The sequence below is a fragment of the Theropithecus gelada genome, chromosome 7b (assembly GCF_003255815.1).
Source record: "Theropithecus gelada isolate Dixy chromosome 7b, Tgel_1.0, whole genome shotgun sequence".
NCBI classification, from domain to species: domain Eukaryota; kingdom Metazoa; phylum Chordata; class Mammalia; order Primates; family Cercopithecidae; genus Theropithecus; species Theropithecus gelada.
The window spans coordinates 90072472-90091349 of record NC_037675.1 but is presented as its reverse complement, the minus strand read 5'-3'; the positions used below and the strand labels follow the sequence as shown (position 1 = coordinate 90091349).

Below are 18878 nucleotides of genomic sequence, written 5' to 3'. Positions count from 1 at the left end.
AAATTTAAACCACAATAAAATTCAGTTGGTGTTTCATATTCCCCAGTGTGACAACACAAACTGTTCCCAAAGGTGGGAAACAAGGAATTCTTTTAACTGTTAGTAGGAATGTGCATTGGTATATAAACTTCGGAAAACAGTTTGGCAAGAGCTGATCCCTCTCTGATCTATATGCTATGCCTTTTGCACATTACTCTATTACTATTCCCAGGCATTCCTAGAGAAATTCTTGCACTCGTGTAGAAGAGGCCTTTACAAGAATGTTTAAAGCAGCATTGCTTTTAATAGCAAAAACTTGGAAGTAACTTAAATGCCCATTAATAGGAAAATGGATAAACCATGGTATGTTTATATAATGGAATGCTATATGGTTATGAAAGTGAGTTTTCTAACATGTAAACAACTCTATAACAAATCATTGGTGAATAAAGCAAGTTGCAAAAGAATACATACAGGATGATATTTATAGAAAAATTTAAAACATGAAAAAATATGACATTGCTTAAAAATTCACGAATATGTTATATATAAAGGAATGCATGAGAAGAATCAGTATCACATTCACAATAGCAGAGGGTGAAGAAGGGAGATGAGATTGGCATGACATTTCAGTTACTCTGGGATCTTTTTGTAGGTCAGTGGATGTACAGGCATTCATTGTATTGGGGTTTTTAAATGCCTTTTTGTATTCTTAAATATGTCATAATTAAAACTTTAAAAAACATCATCAAAAGTGCTAAGGACTGATTAAAACAGACTTAGTCCAGGTCTTTGTTTATCTAAAAAGTTACGGTCTTAATGCAGATATGCAAGGTGTTACCTGCATCACTGATTGAGACACCTGTATTTTTCAGTTCTCCTTACTGTTGCATGCCTTTCTATTCAAACAACAACAACAACAACAGTAGAAAAGGAATTTTGCTTCTTTATAATTGCATACATTTTGAAAGTGGTACTTTCATAATATTTTTTGTGAACTAGGGGGAGGATTGATTGGAAGAAAAGGCTACATAGGCACACTGGGGAAAAATGACACAATGATGTGTGCAGTGTATGGATGGACTGAAGAGATGGCTTTTTCTGGAACATCCACAGGAGATGTGTGTATCTGGAGAGACATCTTTCTTGTAAAAACAGTGAAAGCACATGATGGGCCAGTGTTCAGTATGCATGCTTTGGAAAAAGTAAGTAACCTAAAGAGATTTCAAGTTAAACATAATCTGTCATGGAGAGTAAAGCGTTTTCAGAAGTAAAGGAACACTGCCTTTCTGCTTGGCTGGACTATCCAGCAGTAGTCTGTGGGCTAGGCTCATCTTGACTTTTCTTTGTTTCTCTTTTCAAACTCCTGAACACAGAATGAAATAGGTCTGCAGTGTTTTGTTTTGAGACAGGTCACTCTGTCACCCAAGTTGGAGTGCAGTGGTGTGATCACAGCTAACTGCAGCCTCCAACTCCTGGGCTCAAATCCTCCTGCCTCAGCCTCTTGAGTAGCTGTGACTACAGGCAAGTGCCACCTGCTCCCATCTAATTTTTAAAAATTTTTTGGTAGAGATTATGTTGCCCAGTGTAGTCTCCAACTCCTGGGCTTAAGCTCTTCTCCCACCTCAGCCTTCAAAGTGTTGGATTACAGGCATGAGCCACTGTGCCAGCCAGGTCTGCTGTTTTTTTTCTTTTTTCTTTTTTTAAAGTTTAACTTCATGTTCTTAAGCTCATGCTATGTGTCAAAAACCAGCTGTTTATATATAATCACCATATCCTATCAGGTAGTTACTATTATTGTTTTCTCATTTTAAGGATGAGGTTATTATGTAGACTCCAGGAGGATATATGTAACTTTCTGAGTGGTAATCTGAGGTATAGTTACAGATTTTAGAAACTATGTTTCTAAAGCCCCATCCTAAAAGTAAAATGTTTAGTGTCACTGTAAATATTATTGCGGATTCCATGTAGATGGTTTAAAAAACAATGGATTCTTATGCTTATTCCTATTCTTTACAAGCTGTAACTTTTGGCTATATTCTTTTTTCTAGAAGTTTTCAATATAAGGAAAAAGGCTACTATTTAAAAAAATATTTAGATTTTTATTAACTTGGACCTTTTTTTTTCATAGGGGTTTGTAACTGGAGGAAAAGATGGTATAATAGCTCTTTGGGATGACTCTTTTGAAAGATGTCTCAAGACCTATGCTATAAAAAGAGCTGCATTGGCCCCGGGATCTAAAGGTGATTTGAGACTTATGGGAGATTTTTATAGGAAAAAAGATTAACTGCTTATTAATATGCTTGATCACTGAGGTGGAACACATGGCATATATTTTTCCTTCTTGTTGGGCATCAGCATTAAGTGGAAGAAATCACTTAATGATACCAGAATCATTGCCGTCTTTTCAAAAATCTATTTTCTGTGATGCACATGGTAAAATATTTGTGAAGTACAAGATTATGAATCCTAATTTTTAACATTAATTTTCCAAAGAAAATTTCCATGTGAACATCACATTTATCACCAGTCAGGAACTTGTGTGCAACTTTGACATTTTGTTTCACCTTGGCATTTTGTTGACCCTGCTTCTCTAGCCTCACAGGCCCTTTTTCCGTTTGCCATTTGTTTGTTTGTTTGTTTGTTTGTTTATTTAAGAGACAGGGTCCTGCTGTGCTGCCCAGGCTGGAGTGCAGTGGTGCAGTCATAGCTCACTGAAACCTTGAACCCCTAGACTCAAGTGGTCCTCCTGCCTCAGCCTCCTGAGTAGCTGGGACTAAAGGTGCCTGCCACCATACTCAGCAAATTTTCAAATTTTTGTACAGCCAGGATCTCTCTATGTTGCCCAGGCTGGTCTCAAACTCAAGTGACCCTCTAAACTTGGCCTCCTGAAGCACTGAAATTACAGGCATGAGCCACTGTGCTTGGCTTTTTTTTTTTTTTTTTTTTTTTTTTTAAAGAGGAGGAAGGGTGCAAGGGCAGTATTAGGCCCAACTCCCTGTCCGCTGACCATCCTCCGGGCTGTGGGCCCAGAAGGTGCATTTTCTTTTGAGCACATTTCTTCCTTTAAGGCATGGCATCACACTCTCCCTGACCTCTGGGCTTTTCTACATGTTTTTACTTTTTCCTAAAACATGTCCTTCATCTTCCCTCCTACCCCCTCCAGTTACTTGACAACATACTTATTTTTCAAATGTCAAACCTGATCTTTTTTCTAGGATGATTTCCCCCACCTGCACTCACCTCCTCTTGAAAAAGTTCAATTCCACTGCTATGTGCTCCTATTTCAATATGCCCCTAACACAGGGTCTGTTTTCCTCATTGTATGCTCTGGAAGGGCAGGATTTGGGTCTATCATCTTTACTAATGTGTTGCTGAAGCCTCCCTAGGACAAGTAGACATAAATATAGTCGGCCCTCTGTATCTAGGGGTTCCATATCCTCAGATTCAACCAACTGCAAATAGAAAATATGCGAGAGAAAAATAAAATGTAACAATAGAACAATAAAAATAATATAAATTAAAAATACAGTATAACAGCTATTTACATAGTATTTACATTGTACTAGATATAAGCAATCTAAAGGTGATTTAAAGCATATGGGGGCCAGGCGTGGTAGCTTGCGTCTGTAATCCCAGCACTTTGAAAGTCCCAGGTGGGTGGATCTCCTGAGCCCAGGAGTTCAAGACCAGTCTGGGCAAAATGGCAAAACCCCATCCTGGAAAAAAAAAAAAAGGAATGATGTATGTGGATTATATGCAAATACTGCACCATTTTATATGAGGGACTGGAGCATCCATAGATTTTGGTGTCTGTGGTGGTCCTGGAATCAATCCCTGAAGGATACTGAGGGCCGACTATGTATCTTGAGTTGAATTAAAATTACTAATAAGAAGATTGTAAATACTCTAAGAGGGGCAGGAGATGGATGAGGAAGGGCTAATATAAGAAGAGGTAAACAAATAGTTGTCAGAATGGTAGGAGGAAATCTGAGAATAGAATCATAGAATTATAATACATAGGTGGTACTTATTTTGAGATTACTCAATTGAATGATTGGGGATAATGTAGTACATTTATTAGAAAAAATACAGGAGAAAACCTTGTAATATGATTTTCACTGTCAAAGTAGCTTAATTGGCAATATATACACCCTTGTATTATAGTAACTGTATGTCTAGAAGAACATCTTCATTTAACATTTCAGGTCTTCTCTTGGAAGATAATCCATCTATACGTGCCATATCCTTAGGACATGGTCATATTTTAGTTGGCACAAAGAATGGCGAAATACTAGAAGTGGATAAAAGTGGCCCAATAACACTTCTGGTTCAGGTAATTTTAAATGCTAATTTGCTTTTTTTTCTTTACATACAATTGATTATTTCAATATGTAAGAGCCAAAAGTTGACAGTGATGAAAAATAATGTTACATTAGGGAAATATTTGTTAATGTATACAGAAAAAAAATCAAATTTGGTTATAGCTAAATGATTGGGTATCAGTAAATATACATATTCTTATATGGAATAATTGCCAATATTTTAAGTAATTTCTTATCACAAAATAAGGGACCAATGAAAAGAAAAACCAGTTGTAATTAATTTAACCCAGTCTGTTTTTAATTTTATTTATGTAAGGTATATTTGTTGAGCCTAAGGCAATTATTTTTCTCTGAAACTCTTTATTAGGTCATTCTTAAGTTTCTAAGAAAAAATAAAAATGAATATGTGAATGTATGCTAAAAGTTTATTGTTGAAAATTAAATATCAGTGAAAAGATATAAATAATAAAACAATCCAGAAATATAAAAATTATGTGATAGAGATGTAAAATTAAAAAGCAAGATTAGGTGCTGGTTTTATGATCCTTAACATTTCCATCAGGAATGCTGGATTTGATTTGTAGATTTATATTTCTTCTATGTATTATATTTTTCTGGAAAATAGGGAAATAAATTAATACCATAAAACAGTAAATGAAATAGGATACATCTTGTTGAAAAATTGTCCTTATGCAACTCTGCATAGCAACACCAAACTTTGGCTTGCCTTTTTACCCTGAAAAACAATTTTCTTTCTTAATACAGACTTATTTCTTCTGCAACCCCCACTTCACTGTTACAACACCAATGAGCACACCTAGATGAGAACACTGGGCAGGCTTTAATGTTAATGTAACATTTTGATGGGTCAAGGAAAATTTGTAAACAGATGACGAAATGTTATATGTTAAATTAATTGGTGTCTTACTGTTTAATTTCACTTACATAATATGCCTTTGAAGTAAAAAGATGGTGAGGTCATGGTGTTTAACATGTTTGTGATGTCTTGGAAAATATTAACACAAGTATGCTTTTACAGATGAATCCAAATATGAAATTATTAAAAAAACAGTTTCTTAACTGTGAAAAAAGATTTAGAAGTCACAAATAATGTCTGTTACGAGAAAAACTTTAGACAAAATAAATTTAATAGAGTTAATCTGCACATTAAAAGAGGGCTGGCTTGGTGGCTCATGCCTGTAATCTCAGCATTTTGGGAGGCTGAGGCAAGCAGATCACTTGAGCCCAGGAGTTTGGGAAGATGAGGTGGGCAGATTGCTTGAGCCCAGCATGAGCAACATAGTAAGACCCTGTCTCAGAAAAAAAAAAAAAAAAAAAATCATGAATTAGGCAGCACTGGAAAAGGCTCAGAGAGATCCACTGTAGCAGTGTGGGCAGTGAGATTTTATAGGCTGAGTCCGGAAGTAAAACAAAAAAAAAATGTATTTGATTGGTTAGAATGGAAAGACCTCACTTAGAGATTGGTTGGCAGATTCTGATTGGCATAGTCTCTAGTTTCATTTCACTGTTTACATTGGGCTTTGGTTTGCTTAAATAGGAACCTAAAGCGCCGAACCTTTGGCCTCCCAGTTAAAATTTTTTTAAATGTCCTGTTGTTTTTAGTATTTATTGTAGAGTTCAAGATTTCAATTGTCTTATTTTCTTCTTGAGATTGGAAACAAGATAAGGATACCAGATCACACCATTATTGTCCAGCATTTTGTGTGAGGTCTTAGCCAATCCAGTAAAACAAAACACTAATTAAGGTGTATGTGTTGGAAAGGAATGGACAACAGTATTGGTATTTTTGGGTGTTATAACCCTATACCTTGAATATCAAGGGAATAAACTGAAAAAATATTAGAACTAATTAAAGAGTTCTGTAAAGTGATTAGATGCAAAATCCACTTATAAAAATCAATAGTGTTTCTATACACTAGCAATAACTAGTTAGAAGATATGATATTAAAAATGCTACTTGCTGGCTGGGCACCGTGGCTCACACCTGTAATCCCAGCACTTTGGGAGGCTCAGGCAGGTGGATCACAGGTTTGAGACCAACCTGGCTAATGTGGTGAAACTCTGTCTCTACTAAAAATACAAAAATTAGCCAGGCATGGTGGCAGGCGCCTGTAATCACAGCTACTCAGGAGGCTGAGGCAGGAGAATTGGTTGAACCTGGGAGGTGGAGGTTCCAGTGAGCCAAGATCGTGCCACTGCACTCCAGCCTGGGCAACAGAGCAAGATTCCCTCTCAATAAATAAATAAATAAATAAATAAATAAATAAATAAATAAAATGTTACTTGCACCAGGTGCAGTTGCTCATGCCAATAATCCCAGCTACTCAGGAGGCTGAGGTGGGAGAATCACTTGAAGCCGAGTGTTCAAGATCAGCCTGGGCAACATAGTGAGACCCCCCACCCCACACACACACCTCTAAATAAAATTAGCTGGGTTTTCTTGCACACATGTGTAGTCCCAGCTACTCAGGAGGCTAATGTAGGAGGATCACTTGAGCCCAGGAGTTCAAGGGTGCAGTGAGCTATGATTGCACCACTGCATGGCAGCCTGAGTGACAGAGGGAGTCCTCATTTCTTTAAAAGAATGGTGCTCACACACACAAAAAATACAGTAACGGGGAATAAATATAGCTAAAAATATACTCGACCTGTGTTAACAAAACTGTAAGATTTTACTAAAGAATAAAAGAAATAAGTTATATAAATTTAATCACAATCAAAATATTAGATTTTTTACAAATTCTGGAAAGACATTAAAAACCATATAGAAGAAAAAATATTCAAGAATAGTTAAGAAAACTTTGAGAAACTCTCCATGCTAGAAATAAAAATATTATAAAATGATAGTAATTACAAGTATAGGAATATATGTACCCTACAGAAGTGTTTACATATATTTAACAACAACAACAACAAACTGTACAGTGTTTGTAGCAGCATTATTCCATGGATCACTTTGGGGAGTAAGTGCCATCATAACATTAAGTCTTTCAGTCCATGAACATGGGATAAGCTCCCTATTTAATTAGATCTTCTTTTAACTTTTTCTGAGTGTATTGTAGTTTTCAGTGTATAGATCTTGCACTCATTTTGTTAAATTTATTTTTAACTTTCATTATTTTTAATGCTGTTATAAATACAATTGTTTTCTTAATTTTGATTGTATATTATTCATTTCTTGTATATCAAAATGCAGTAGATTTTCACATTAACCTTATAACCTGTAAACTTGCTGACCTCATTTATTAGTTCTGATAGTTTTATAGTGGATTATTTAGGATTTTCTGTATACAAGATTATGTCATCTGTAAATACACGTAGTTTTACTTCTTCTTGTCCAATCTGGATGCCTGCTACTTCTTTTTCTTGTCCCATTGTCCTGACTAGAACCTCCAGTACACTGTTAAATGTAAGTGGTGAGAACAGAACATCCTTGTCTTGTTCCTGGTCTTAGAGTGAAAGCATCTAGTCCTCCACCATTGAGTATAATGTTAACTTGGGTTTTTCATAGATGCTCCTTACTAATTTTAAGTTGAGGAGTTACTACCCTTTTATTCCAAGTTTGAGGAGCATTTTCATCATAGATGGGGAGGGATTTGTCAATTTTTCTGTGTCTATTAAGCTGATCATGTGGTTTTCATTTTTAATTCTGTTGATGTAGTATATTACATTCATTGATTTTTTATGTAATGTCAATCTTGCATTCCTAGGATAAATCCTACTTGGTTGTGGTATCTAATTTTTTATATGTATTGGATTTGGTTTGCCACTATTTTGTTGAAGATTTTAGCATTAGTATTTATAAGGGATATTGGTCTTTAGTTTTCTTGTGATATCTTTGATATCACAAGAAATCAGGCTTTAATATCAGGGTAATAATGACTTTATAATATAATTCAGGAAGGGTTCCCTCATCTTTGTCTCTTTCCCAGACCACACCCAACTGTTAAACTCCTTTAATTGCTAGCTTATTGCTCTATTGTTTTCAGTTTTCAACATTTTCCTCAGGTATAAATTGTGCCACAGGCTAAACCAATCAAATTCAGGTTCCTTTAAAGGGATACTTCCCAAGGTTAGTGTTTGAGGTTTGTTTCTGACTCCAAGCAGGCTCCTCCCAGCTAGTTCTCTTGGACAAACTAGCTGGCCTACAGTTTAGCCTATATTTCCAGTGAGCCTACCAGTCTCCTCCCAATTACTTTTTATTAGATTTTTTTTTACAAATTCTGGAAACATATTAAAAACCATATAGAAGAAAAAATATTCAAGAATAGTTAAGAAATTTTCAAAACAATTTTCACCATTTTTGAGAGCATACTTACACATGAGCTTTTTCGCACTCCTCTGTAAGTGAAGTCAGTTGTTTGAGAAGAGATTAGGAGCTATCTGGTTTTCTGGTTCTCTCTCCCTCCAGGCAAAATCTCTGAACTAGGGCTCTGGAGTTGAGAGTGAGGTCAATGGAATTCTTATCTTCGAGTATCTCAGGCTTTAGGCCCTGAGTACTTGGTAAGGGGAGAGGGGACAGTGGACAGTAGTCTCAGCTGTTCCTGAGTTACCACCAGGACCCCATTATTCTCAGAGGCACCATATCCAAAGTAGAGCCTCCATCTGGAGGAGGGGCTGGGCAGAAGCTATCTCTCATCTGTCAGCTGAGCTCAGTAAGAATTTAGCCTCAGCAACAGGAGACTGAGGGCAGGATGAGAAATGCTGACATCCTGCCCTGCCTGGGAAGATAGCGCTCTGAGCGGGAGCTCTAGGGAGGGAGAGCCTAGTGTTCTTGGTTGCATCAGTCTCGGAGTTTCCATCTAGATAAGGAGAGAGGAAGGGAGTGGATCTCAGTTTAAATACCATAGACTCTCACTGTTCTTAACAAATTTTGGCAGATTTTCTTGAATAAATGTTCCTTCCTTTGTTGCATCTCCTTGGAACTATTTTCAGAGACTTTAAATGGTTGTGTTTTTTTTTAATTGATTTTTACTAGTTTCACTGGTGAGCAGGTCTGTGGAGCTCCTCATTCTCTGATGCAGGAAAGTGCCTCCTGTGTGGCAATTACTAACATTCCAGAGCAGCCGATTCCTATTCTCTCCACCCAGAGAATGTTTTAGGATTACAAGCTAACTTTAATTGTCACTTGATTATATTGTAATTGTGGAGCTAAAGTTGTTACAGAGATATTTTATTGTGTTTCCCAAAGATAAACAGAAAAGTTTTGTTAGACTTACTCACTATTCAGTATCCTATCTATTTTCACATATTATTGAATGTTATCTTTAGCTTTATTCTAAATAAAACTGTGTATAAATACACACACACATGCATACACTAAATTGATCCTATGTTTTCTTTATAGGGACACATGGAAGGAGAGGTGTGGGGTTTAGCTACACACCCTTATCTGCCCATCTGTGCTACTGTAAGTGATGATAAAACCTTAAGAATATGGGATCTCTCTCCTAGTCATTGTATGTTGGCTGTCCGGAAGCTGAAAAAGGGTAAGAGGCTCTTAGACTTGAACATAGGTTAAGCTGTCACGTTTTCTAACCTTTACAAATATAAGAAAGCAAGACTAGGCACATTTTAAAAAGACTTTAAATATGTTGAAATATTTATCCAACGTCTACTTGCTCATGGTGCCACATAGAGAAATGTAATTGTACTCAGTCTTTGCTTTATGGGACCTCCTATCATCATGCCTAAACTGAGCAAATTTCCAATAACTTGTTGAATAAAGAATATAGGAAGTAAACAGAAGCTAAGTTTTTCTCTCCTTTGTGACTATGGATTATACATAATTTAGAACTGGAAACTTTTCTAAGGCATAGTGGGGACTAAAAATAAAATCAAAAAAGAACTGGAAACTAAGAGGGTAGACAGTTGAGGGAAGGATATTGTAAATAGAACTTAGTCCATTTGTAGGAGGCAGATGAAGCTGTCAGGTAGAGAGATGGGCAAGGCTCAATTATAGGAGCAAGGCCGTTACTATTAACCTAGGGTAGTTGAAGATATATGGGCAGCTTCGAGTTTCTAAGCAAAGTGGCAGGGAATATTATAGGATGAGGATACTATAGGAAGAGTGCTAGTTGCAAAAGTTAGGAATAGTTACTGTAAAAAATATGATAGCAAGGCTGGGCATGGTGGCTCACGTCTGTAATCCCAGCACACGTTGGGAGGCCGAGGCAGGAGGATCACTTGAGCTCAGGAGTTCAAGACCAGCCTGGGCAACATGGCGAAACTCTGTCTCTACACAAAGTACAAAAATTAGCCAGGCATGATGGCACATGACCATAGTCCCAGGTCCTTGGGAAGTGGAGGTGGGAGGGTCTTTTGAACTTGGGAGGCAGAGGTTGCAGTGAGCAGAGATCATGTTCCTGCACTCCAGCCTGGGGGACAGAATGAGACCCTGTCTCAAAGAAAAAACAAATATATATATATATATATATATATATATATATAAATGGCATCAACAGATGAAGGCAAGGATTATCTAACCACAGTAAAGGCCAGTTTGAAGATAGGTAGCATGAATTGTAATTCTTCTATTGACTTAAAAGTCATGGTCTATTCTCTTTTAGAGTTACCGTTAAGTATTTAATATATAAACAACTAATAATCTAAAGTTTATCACAGTCTCTAGAACACTTGAACTCTGGTCACTGTCCTCCCCTTTTTTAGTTATTGATGCCCAGCTTTGAATTTTTTTTACCCTCAATAACCCCCTTCAATTGTCATTATTATTGTTTTATTCAGTCATTGTTTATTCAGGATTTTTTGTGCTTATACATTTCTTTGTTTACCTTTTCTTCTTGGATATCATACTTTTTGCTTTTATCATTTTCTTTTTCCTACCTTAGAGTTTCTTTAATGAAAGATTTGTTAGAAATTTACTTAGCTCCTTTTGTCTGAATCAGTGGTTTATCAAGGGCAGAATGGTGGAAGTGGTCTATCCTGGCAGCAAAAGTATTTTGTCACTGACATCACTGTTCCTAAAAAGCAGATTAATTTTTATTCAGTTTTATTATTATTATTTAAAAGTTCTCTATAGGCAGCATATTGACACTTAGAATAAACTGTTACAACCACCCTGACCTTAGTATACCACTAGTCTGAACACATTTTGATTTTTTACTCTCATTCTTAAATGCTAATACAACTGCTTCTGGAGTTCTTGGTTGAAATATATGAGTCTTCTTGTTTCCACTTCTCTCTTTTACTTTATTCTGCAGTTGTGTGGTTTAATAACATCATGCATGTCTCTGAATTCATGTATGCTGCTTAGGATTTGTTGTGCTTTCCGAATCTGTGGATGTATGTCTTATATTAGTACTGAAAAATTGTCTGCTGGTGTTAGTGGCTCCTTCTAGGACAAGATCTTTACGTTAGGTTGTATAGAAAATTCATGATTCTATATTTTTGTTTTTAAATATTCTTCGTAAGGGCCAGACACGGTGGCTTATGCCTGTAATCTCAGCACTTTGAGAGGCCAAGGTGGGCAGATTGCTCGAGCTCAGGAGTGGAAAAATCCTGTCTCTACAAAAAAACACAAAAATTAGCTGGGCGTGGTGGCGTGCATCTGTAGTCCCAGCTACTTGGGGGGCTGAAGCAGGAGGACTGCTTGAGCCCAGCAAGCCAAGGCTGCAGTGAGCCATGAACACGCCACTGCACTCCAGCCTAGGTGACAAAGTGAGACCCTGTGTCAAAAACTTATATATATTCTTCTATATTCACCTTTATTTTAATTTCTATCATTGATTCAAGAGGAAAACAGGTGGATTTTAACTTAAAAGGGATATGTGTGGTTTTATACTGGTTAATTATGACAAGATCACTAAAGTCATGCCGGATTAAATATTATAAAACATAGTATCTCTTTGAATCATTCAATAAGCAAATACTGTTTTCCTCAACAAATGAATGTACATCTATTATGATCCTGAGACTTAACATTTTATAAAAAATAATTCACTATAGTTAAAGTAGCTTGTCATAGGAAAATTTCTAGCAAACAGCTCAATTTTATGGCAATCAGTTAAAGAAGTATAAAAATGCAACATGGCTTAGTGATTATGATTTTTTTTTTTTTTTTGAGACAGTGTTTTACTCTGTCACCCAGGCTGGAGTACAGTGGCACAATCTCTGCAACTTCCACCTGCCAAGCTGAGTGATCCTCCCATCTCAGCCTCCTGAATAGCTGGAACTGCAGGCATGCACCACCACACCTAGCTAATTTTTGTATTTTGTGTAGACATGAGATTTTACCATGTTGCCCAGGCTGGTCTCTAACTCCTGGCTCAAGCCTGCCTTGGCCTCCCAAGGTGCTGGGATGACAGGTGTGAACCACTGTGCCCGACCTAATGTTTATATTCTTAATGTTCATGAAGTAAATGCTTTCTAAATTTTTGCCAGCCTTTTGCACTTTTCTATATAATGACATATTGGAAAGTTTCTCTTTTTTTGAGATGGAGTTTCACTCTTGTTGCCCAGGCTGGAGTGCAATGGCATAATCTTGGCTCACTGCCACCTCCACCTCCTAGGTTCAAGCTATTCTCCTGGCTCAGCCTCCCAAGTAGCTGGGATTACAGGCAGCTGCCACCATGCCCAGCTAATTTTTTGTGTTTTTAGTAAAGACACGGTTTTGCCATGTTGGCCAGACTGGTCTCGAACTCCTGACTTCAGGTGATCCACCTGCTTCAGCCTTCCAAAGTGTTGGGATTACAGGTATGAGCCACTGCTTCTGGCCATACATATTGGAAAGTTTCTGTTAAAAACTTATATCCTCCAGATTTAAGTTTTAATTATAATCAAATCTGAGTTTGTTTTTTTTTTTTTTCAAGACAGAGTCTTGCTCTGTTGCCCAGGCTGGAGTGCAGTGTTGCAATCTCAACTCACTGCAACCTCCACCTCCTGGGTTCAAGTGGTTCTGCCTCAGCCTCCCGAGTAGCTGGGATTATAGGCACCCACCACCATGCCTGGCTAATTTTTGTGTCTTTAGTAGAGAAGGGGTTTCACCGTCTTGGCCAGGCTGGTCTTGATCTCCTGACCTCATGATCTGCCCACCGTGGCATCCCAAAGTGCTGGGATTACAGGCATGAGCCACGGCACCTGGCCAATTCCGAGTTTATAATGGACTTTCTGTTTTTTAATTCTACACTATGAGTCCTCGTCTTGCTCATCTCATGTTTTCTGTCTGTCTCTGTGTAGCATCTGTGTAATTGTTTAGATCTTTATTCTAGTTTTTAATTCTTTTTATAGCATTTCATTCCCATCTGTTTTTAACCTACCCATTAGTTAATTTTGATAATTGTCACTTTTATAACTTCTATTTGTTTTCAAGTTTGCCTGAGATATTTTAATGTCATACTTCTTGTTTATATTTTAGATCTACTCTTTTCTATCTTTAATCTTAACTACCCATTTCAGATAAAGAATATAAAATCTAATTATCTCCAAGGATCTCATTATGCCGTGTTTTTCTTCCCATTCTTTGGATGTTTTCTTGTTTGTTTGTTTGTTTTTTTTCTGCTGACTCCCTCCTAGTGGTCCACCTTCTTGTGCATTTTAAATTTGTATTGTAAGTTCATGTTTGATTGGGCTTTACCTGTGGGAATCCCATGATGTCTGCATCGAGGGTGTGTGGTTCTGTAGAGATTATGTGTTTCTTTCTTCAGGTGTCTTGTGTGCTACCATCAAGAACCACTGAAAATTTATTTAACTGGGATTACATAAATCATGTAATTAGTATAAATTTGAATCTAAGGTTTGCGAAAGCCACCCTGTGTTTGTGAATTCTCAAGTATGATTTTTCCTCCTCTATGAAGAACCCAGGCCAGGTTAGATAAGCTTCTTTCATAAAGTCTTTATTGCCAGACACATTTTTAAAAAAAGGTTTCTCTGTTTTTCTCCTGAGATATGGTTGTAATACTAGAAGAAAATGACAATATGCTGTTTGGAGAATTTTTGCCAAAAAAAATTGCATGTAATTAAATATCTGTATTTTATTTCTTACGATATTCATGAGTCAAAAAAATTTAAAGTAAGATTAGTGAAACTAAATATATAATTTAATGTTTAGTATATTGAAATATAAAAAGACAAAATCATAACAATGTAAGTATAGCTGTGCAGTATTTTAATTATCGATAAATTATTACCAATAATTTTTTACTAGCTAATTTTTGTATTTTGTGTAGACATGAGATTTTACCCTGTTGCCCAGGCTGGTCTCTAACTCCTGGCTCGAGGTGAAAAATGAAGAAAGTTTCAGCATAAAACACTGAAATAAAATAATTGATGTTTCTTTTAAAGCAACCTTGAAGAGCAAAGTTTATTAATGATATTATTGAGTTGAAAAGTAATTAATTTTGAGCAAATTTTTCCAATGACCTAAAAGGCCCTTACTATACACTACACTATACTATACACTACTCTATACACTAGTCAGAGTAATGGTGAAAAAATAAGTATAATCCAGTTCTAAATTTCCTGTGACTCTTTTATCATCAGATAATACTATCTCTTGTTTGATGGCTTCGAGGACTTTTTTTTGAAACAGGTTTTTTTGTAGGGACTATAGCACCTTTATTTTTTTATTTTTTATTTTTATTCTTTGAGATGGAGCCTTGCTCTGTCACCCAGGCTGGAGTGCAGTGGCGTGATTTTGGTTCAATGCATCCTCCACCTCCCGAGTTCAAGCGATTCTCCTGCCTCAGCCTCCTGAGTAACAGGGACTACAGGTGTGCACCACCATGGCTGGCTTATTTTTGTATGTTTAGTAGAGACGGAGTTTCACCATGTTGGCCAGGCTGGTCTTGAACTCCTGACCTCAAGTGATTCACCCACCTCAGCCTCCCAAAGTGCTGAGATTACAAGCATGAGCCACCATGCCTGGCTATAGCCCCTTTTTTGATAGCAAGCTATAATATTTATTTTAAAGAAAACATTTCCAGGTTATATTGTCTTTAGATTTATGATTTGTAGAAGGAAATTATAATTCATTACTATTGTATTTGTTGTGAGTTGAGTTGTGTCCCCCTGAAAAAATATGTTGAAGTTCTAACCCCCCAGTACTTGTGAATGTGTCCTCATTTAGAAATAGAGTCTTAGCAGATATAATCAGCTTAAGGCAAAGGCATACCAGATTTGGTTGGGCTCTAAATCCAATGACTGATGTCCTTATAAGAAGGCCATGTGAAGATATAGGGACACAGACACACTGGGAGAATGCAGCATGATGATGGAAGCAGAGGATTGGAGTGATGTACCTATAAACCAAGGAGCACCAAGGATTGCTACAACCACCAGAAGCTAGAGAGAACAAGGAAGGATTATTCCCAAGAACTTTCACAATAGAGCATAGCTCTGCCAACATCTTGATTTCAGATTTCTAGTCTCCAGAACTGTGAGAGAATGAATTTTTGTTGTTTTAGGACACACAGTTTATGGTAATTTGTTACAGCCTCTAGGAAACCAATACTGTGTTCATATTCCAGTGTTCAAAAAGTCTTCAAACTAGAGTAAGAATTTTTCTCACAGTATCCATTTTGCTTAGTTGACCATTATCTCTGTGAAACTTGAGGGAAGAAAATTTTTCAAAAAACTATATAACCCATGTTTACTCTGGATGCTAATGATTCAGAGATAACATTTTTTTTTAAATTTGGAAATAATGGTATTAGATTATCACTATGAGTATTTTGGAACCTAAAATTAACATAAAAATTTGAAAGCTAGTACTGTAATGAGTACAATTAATGTACGTCCCTTCATGAATTCCAGTTTTGTCTAGGAGGTTCAGGTGCAAGACTAGTCTCCTATACTGTTAGGGCAGATGTGGCTTAAAAATTTTTTTTTAATTTTACGTTATTTTAAGTTCTGGGATACATGTGCAGGATGTGCAGGTTTGTCACATAGGAAAACATGTGCCATGATGGCTTGTTGCACCTGTCAACCCATCACCTAGATACTAAGCTCCATGTGCATTAGCTGTTTATCCCAATGCTCTCCCGCCCCCCTGCCCCCCAACAGGCCCCAGTGTGTGTTCCTCACCCTGTATCCTTATGTTCTTATTGTTCAGCTCCCACTTATAAAGGAGAACATGCAGTATTTGGTTTTCTGTTCCTGTGTTAGTTTGCTGAGGATAATAGCTTCCAGCTCCATCCATGTCCCCACAAAGGACATGATCTTGTTACTTTTTATGGCTGCATAGTATTCCATGGTGTATATGTACCACATTTTCTTTTTGAGTTGATTCCATGTCTTTGTTATTGTGAATAGTGCTGCAGTGAACATATGTGTGCAAGTATCTTTGTAATAGAATGATTTCTATTCCTTTGTGTATACTCAGTGATGACATTGCTGGGTCAGATGGTGTTTCTGGTTCTAGGTCTTTGAGGAATCACCACACTGTCTTCCACAATGTTTGAGCTAATTTACATTCCCACCAACAGAGTAAAAGTGTTCCTATTTCTCCACAGCCTTAGCAGCATCTGTTGTTTCTTGACTATTTAATCATCGCCATTCTGACTGGTGTGAGATGGTATCTCAATGTGGTTTTGATTTGCATTTCTCTAATGATCAGTGATGTTGAGCTTTTTTAAATATGTTTCTCGGCTGCATAAATGTCTTCTTTTGAGAACTGTCTGCTCATGTCCTTTGCCCACCTTTTAATGGGGTTATTTCTTGTGAATTTTTTTTAAGTTCCTTGTAGATTCTAGATACTAGACCTTTGTCAGATGGACAGATTGCAAAAAATTTTCTCCCATTCTGTAGGTTGCCTTATCATTCTGATGATAGTTTCTTTTGCTGTGATGAAGCTCTTTATTTTAATTAGATCCCATTTGTCAATTTTTGCTTTTGTTGCAATTGCTTTTGACATTTTCATTAAATCTTTGCCTGTACCTGTGTCCTGAATGGTATTGCCTAGATTTTCTTCGAGGGTTTTTATAGTTTTGGGTTTTACATTTAAGTCTTTAATCCATCTTGAGTTAATTTTTGTATAAGGTGTAAGGAAGGGGTCCAGTTTCAATTTTATGCATGTGGCTAGCCAGTTTTCCCAGCACCATTTATTAAATAGGAAATCTGGCCGGTGTGGTGACTCATGCCTGTAATCCTAGCACTTTGGGAGGCCAAGGTGGGCAGATCACGTGAGCTCAGGAGTCTGAGACCAGTCTGACCAACATGGTGAGACCCTGTATCTACTAAAAATACAAAAATTAGCCAGTTGTGGTGGTGTGTGCCTGTAGTCCTAGCTACTTGGGAGGCTTAGGCAAGAGAATTGCTTGAACCCAGGAGGTGAAGGTTGCAGTGAGCCGAGATCATGCCACTGTACTCCATCCTGAGAGACAGAGCAAGACTCTGTCTCAGAAAAAATACAAACAAACAAATAAATAAATAGAAAATCCTTTCCCCATTACTTGTTTTTTTCAGGTTTGTCAAAGATCAAACGGTCATAGATATGTGGTCTTATTTCTGACCATTGAATCTATAAATTACCTTGAGCAGTGATACAGTTTGGCTGTGTCCCCACCAAAATCTCATCTTGAATTCCCACATGTTGTGGGAGGGACCTGATGGGAGGTAATTGAATCATGGGGGCAGGTCTTCCCGTGCTGTTCTCATGAGAGTGAGTCCAATGACATCTGATGGTTTCATGTGTCTGGCATTTCACCTGCTTGCACTCACTCTAGCCTGCCACCCTGTGAAGAAGATGCCTGCTTTCCTTTGCCTTCTGCCATGATTGTAAGCTTCCTGGAACTCAGGAAGTGTGGAACTGTGAGTCAATTAAATCTCTTTCCTTTACAAATTTCCCCATCTCAGGTGTTTCTTCATAGCAGTGTGAGAACGGACTAATACAGTAAATTGGTACCAGTAGAGTGGGATGCTGCTGAAAAGATACCTGAAAATGTGGAAGCAACTTTGGAACTGGGTAACAAGCAGAGGTTGGAACAGTTTGGAGGGCTCAGAAACAGACAGGAAAATGTGAGAAAGTTTGGAACTTCCTAGAGACTTGTAGAATGGCTTTGACCAAAATGCTGATAATGATACAGGCAATGAAATCCAGGCTAAGGTGGTCTCAGATGGAGATGAGGAACTTGTTTGGGAACTGGAGCAAAGGTGACTCTTGTTATGTTTTAGCAAAGAGACTGGTGGCATTTTCCCTCTCCCCTAGAGATTTGTGGAACTTTGAACTTGAGGGAGATGATTTAGGGTATCTGGAGGAAGAAATTTCTAAGCAACAAAGTATTCAAGAGGTGACTTTGGTGATGTTTAAAGTATTCAGTTTTCAAAGGGAACCAGAGCATAAAAGTTCAGGAAATTTGTAACCTGACTGTGATAGAAAAGAATATCTCATTTTCTGAGGAGAAATTCAAGCCAGCTGCAGAAGTTTGCATAAATAATGAGGAGCTGAATGTTAATTCCCAAAACAATGGGGAAAGTGTTTTCAGAGCATGTCAGAAGTCTTCACGGCAGCCCTTCCCATCAGATGCCTGGAAGCCTAGGAGGAAAAGATGGTTTCACGGGCCAGGCCCAGGTCCCACCTACTCTGTGCAGCCTAGGGAC

General features: G+C 37.4%; 1 protein-coding gene across 3 annotated transcripts in view; it reads left to right on the top strand.

The window, feature by feature from the left end:
* EML5 (echinoderm microtubule associated protein like 5) overlaps positions 1-18878 on the top strand; it is a 197032-nt gene that overhangs the window by 109450 nt on the left and 68704 nt on the right. For all 3 annotated transcript variants that reach the window (XM_025391288.1, XM_025391287.1, XM_025391286.1), the window contains exons 18-21: positions 982-1184; positions 2111-2222; positions 4188-4315; positions 9673-9814. In XM_025391288.1, coding sequence (XP_025247073.1) covers positions 982-1184; positions 2111-2222; positions 4188-4315; positions 9673-9814 — 585 coding nt within the window. The remainder of the gene's footprint in view (positions 1-981; positions 1185-2110; positions 2223-4187; positions 4316-9672; positions 9815-18878) is intronic.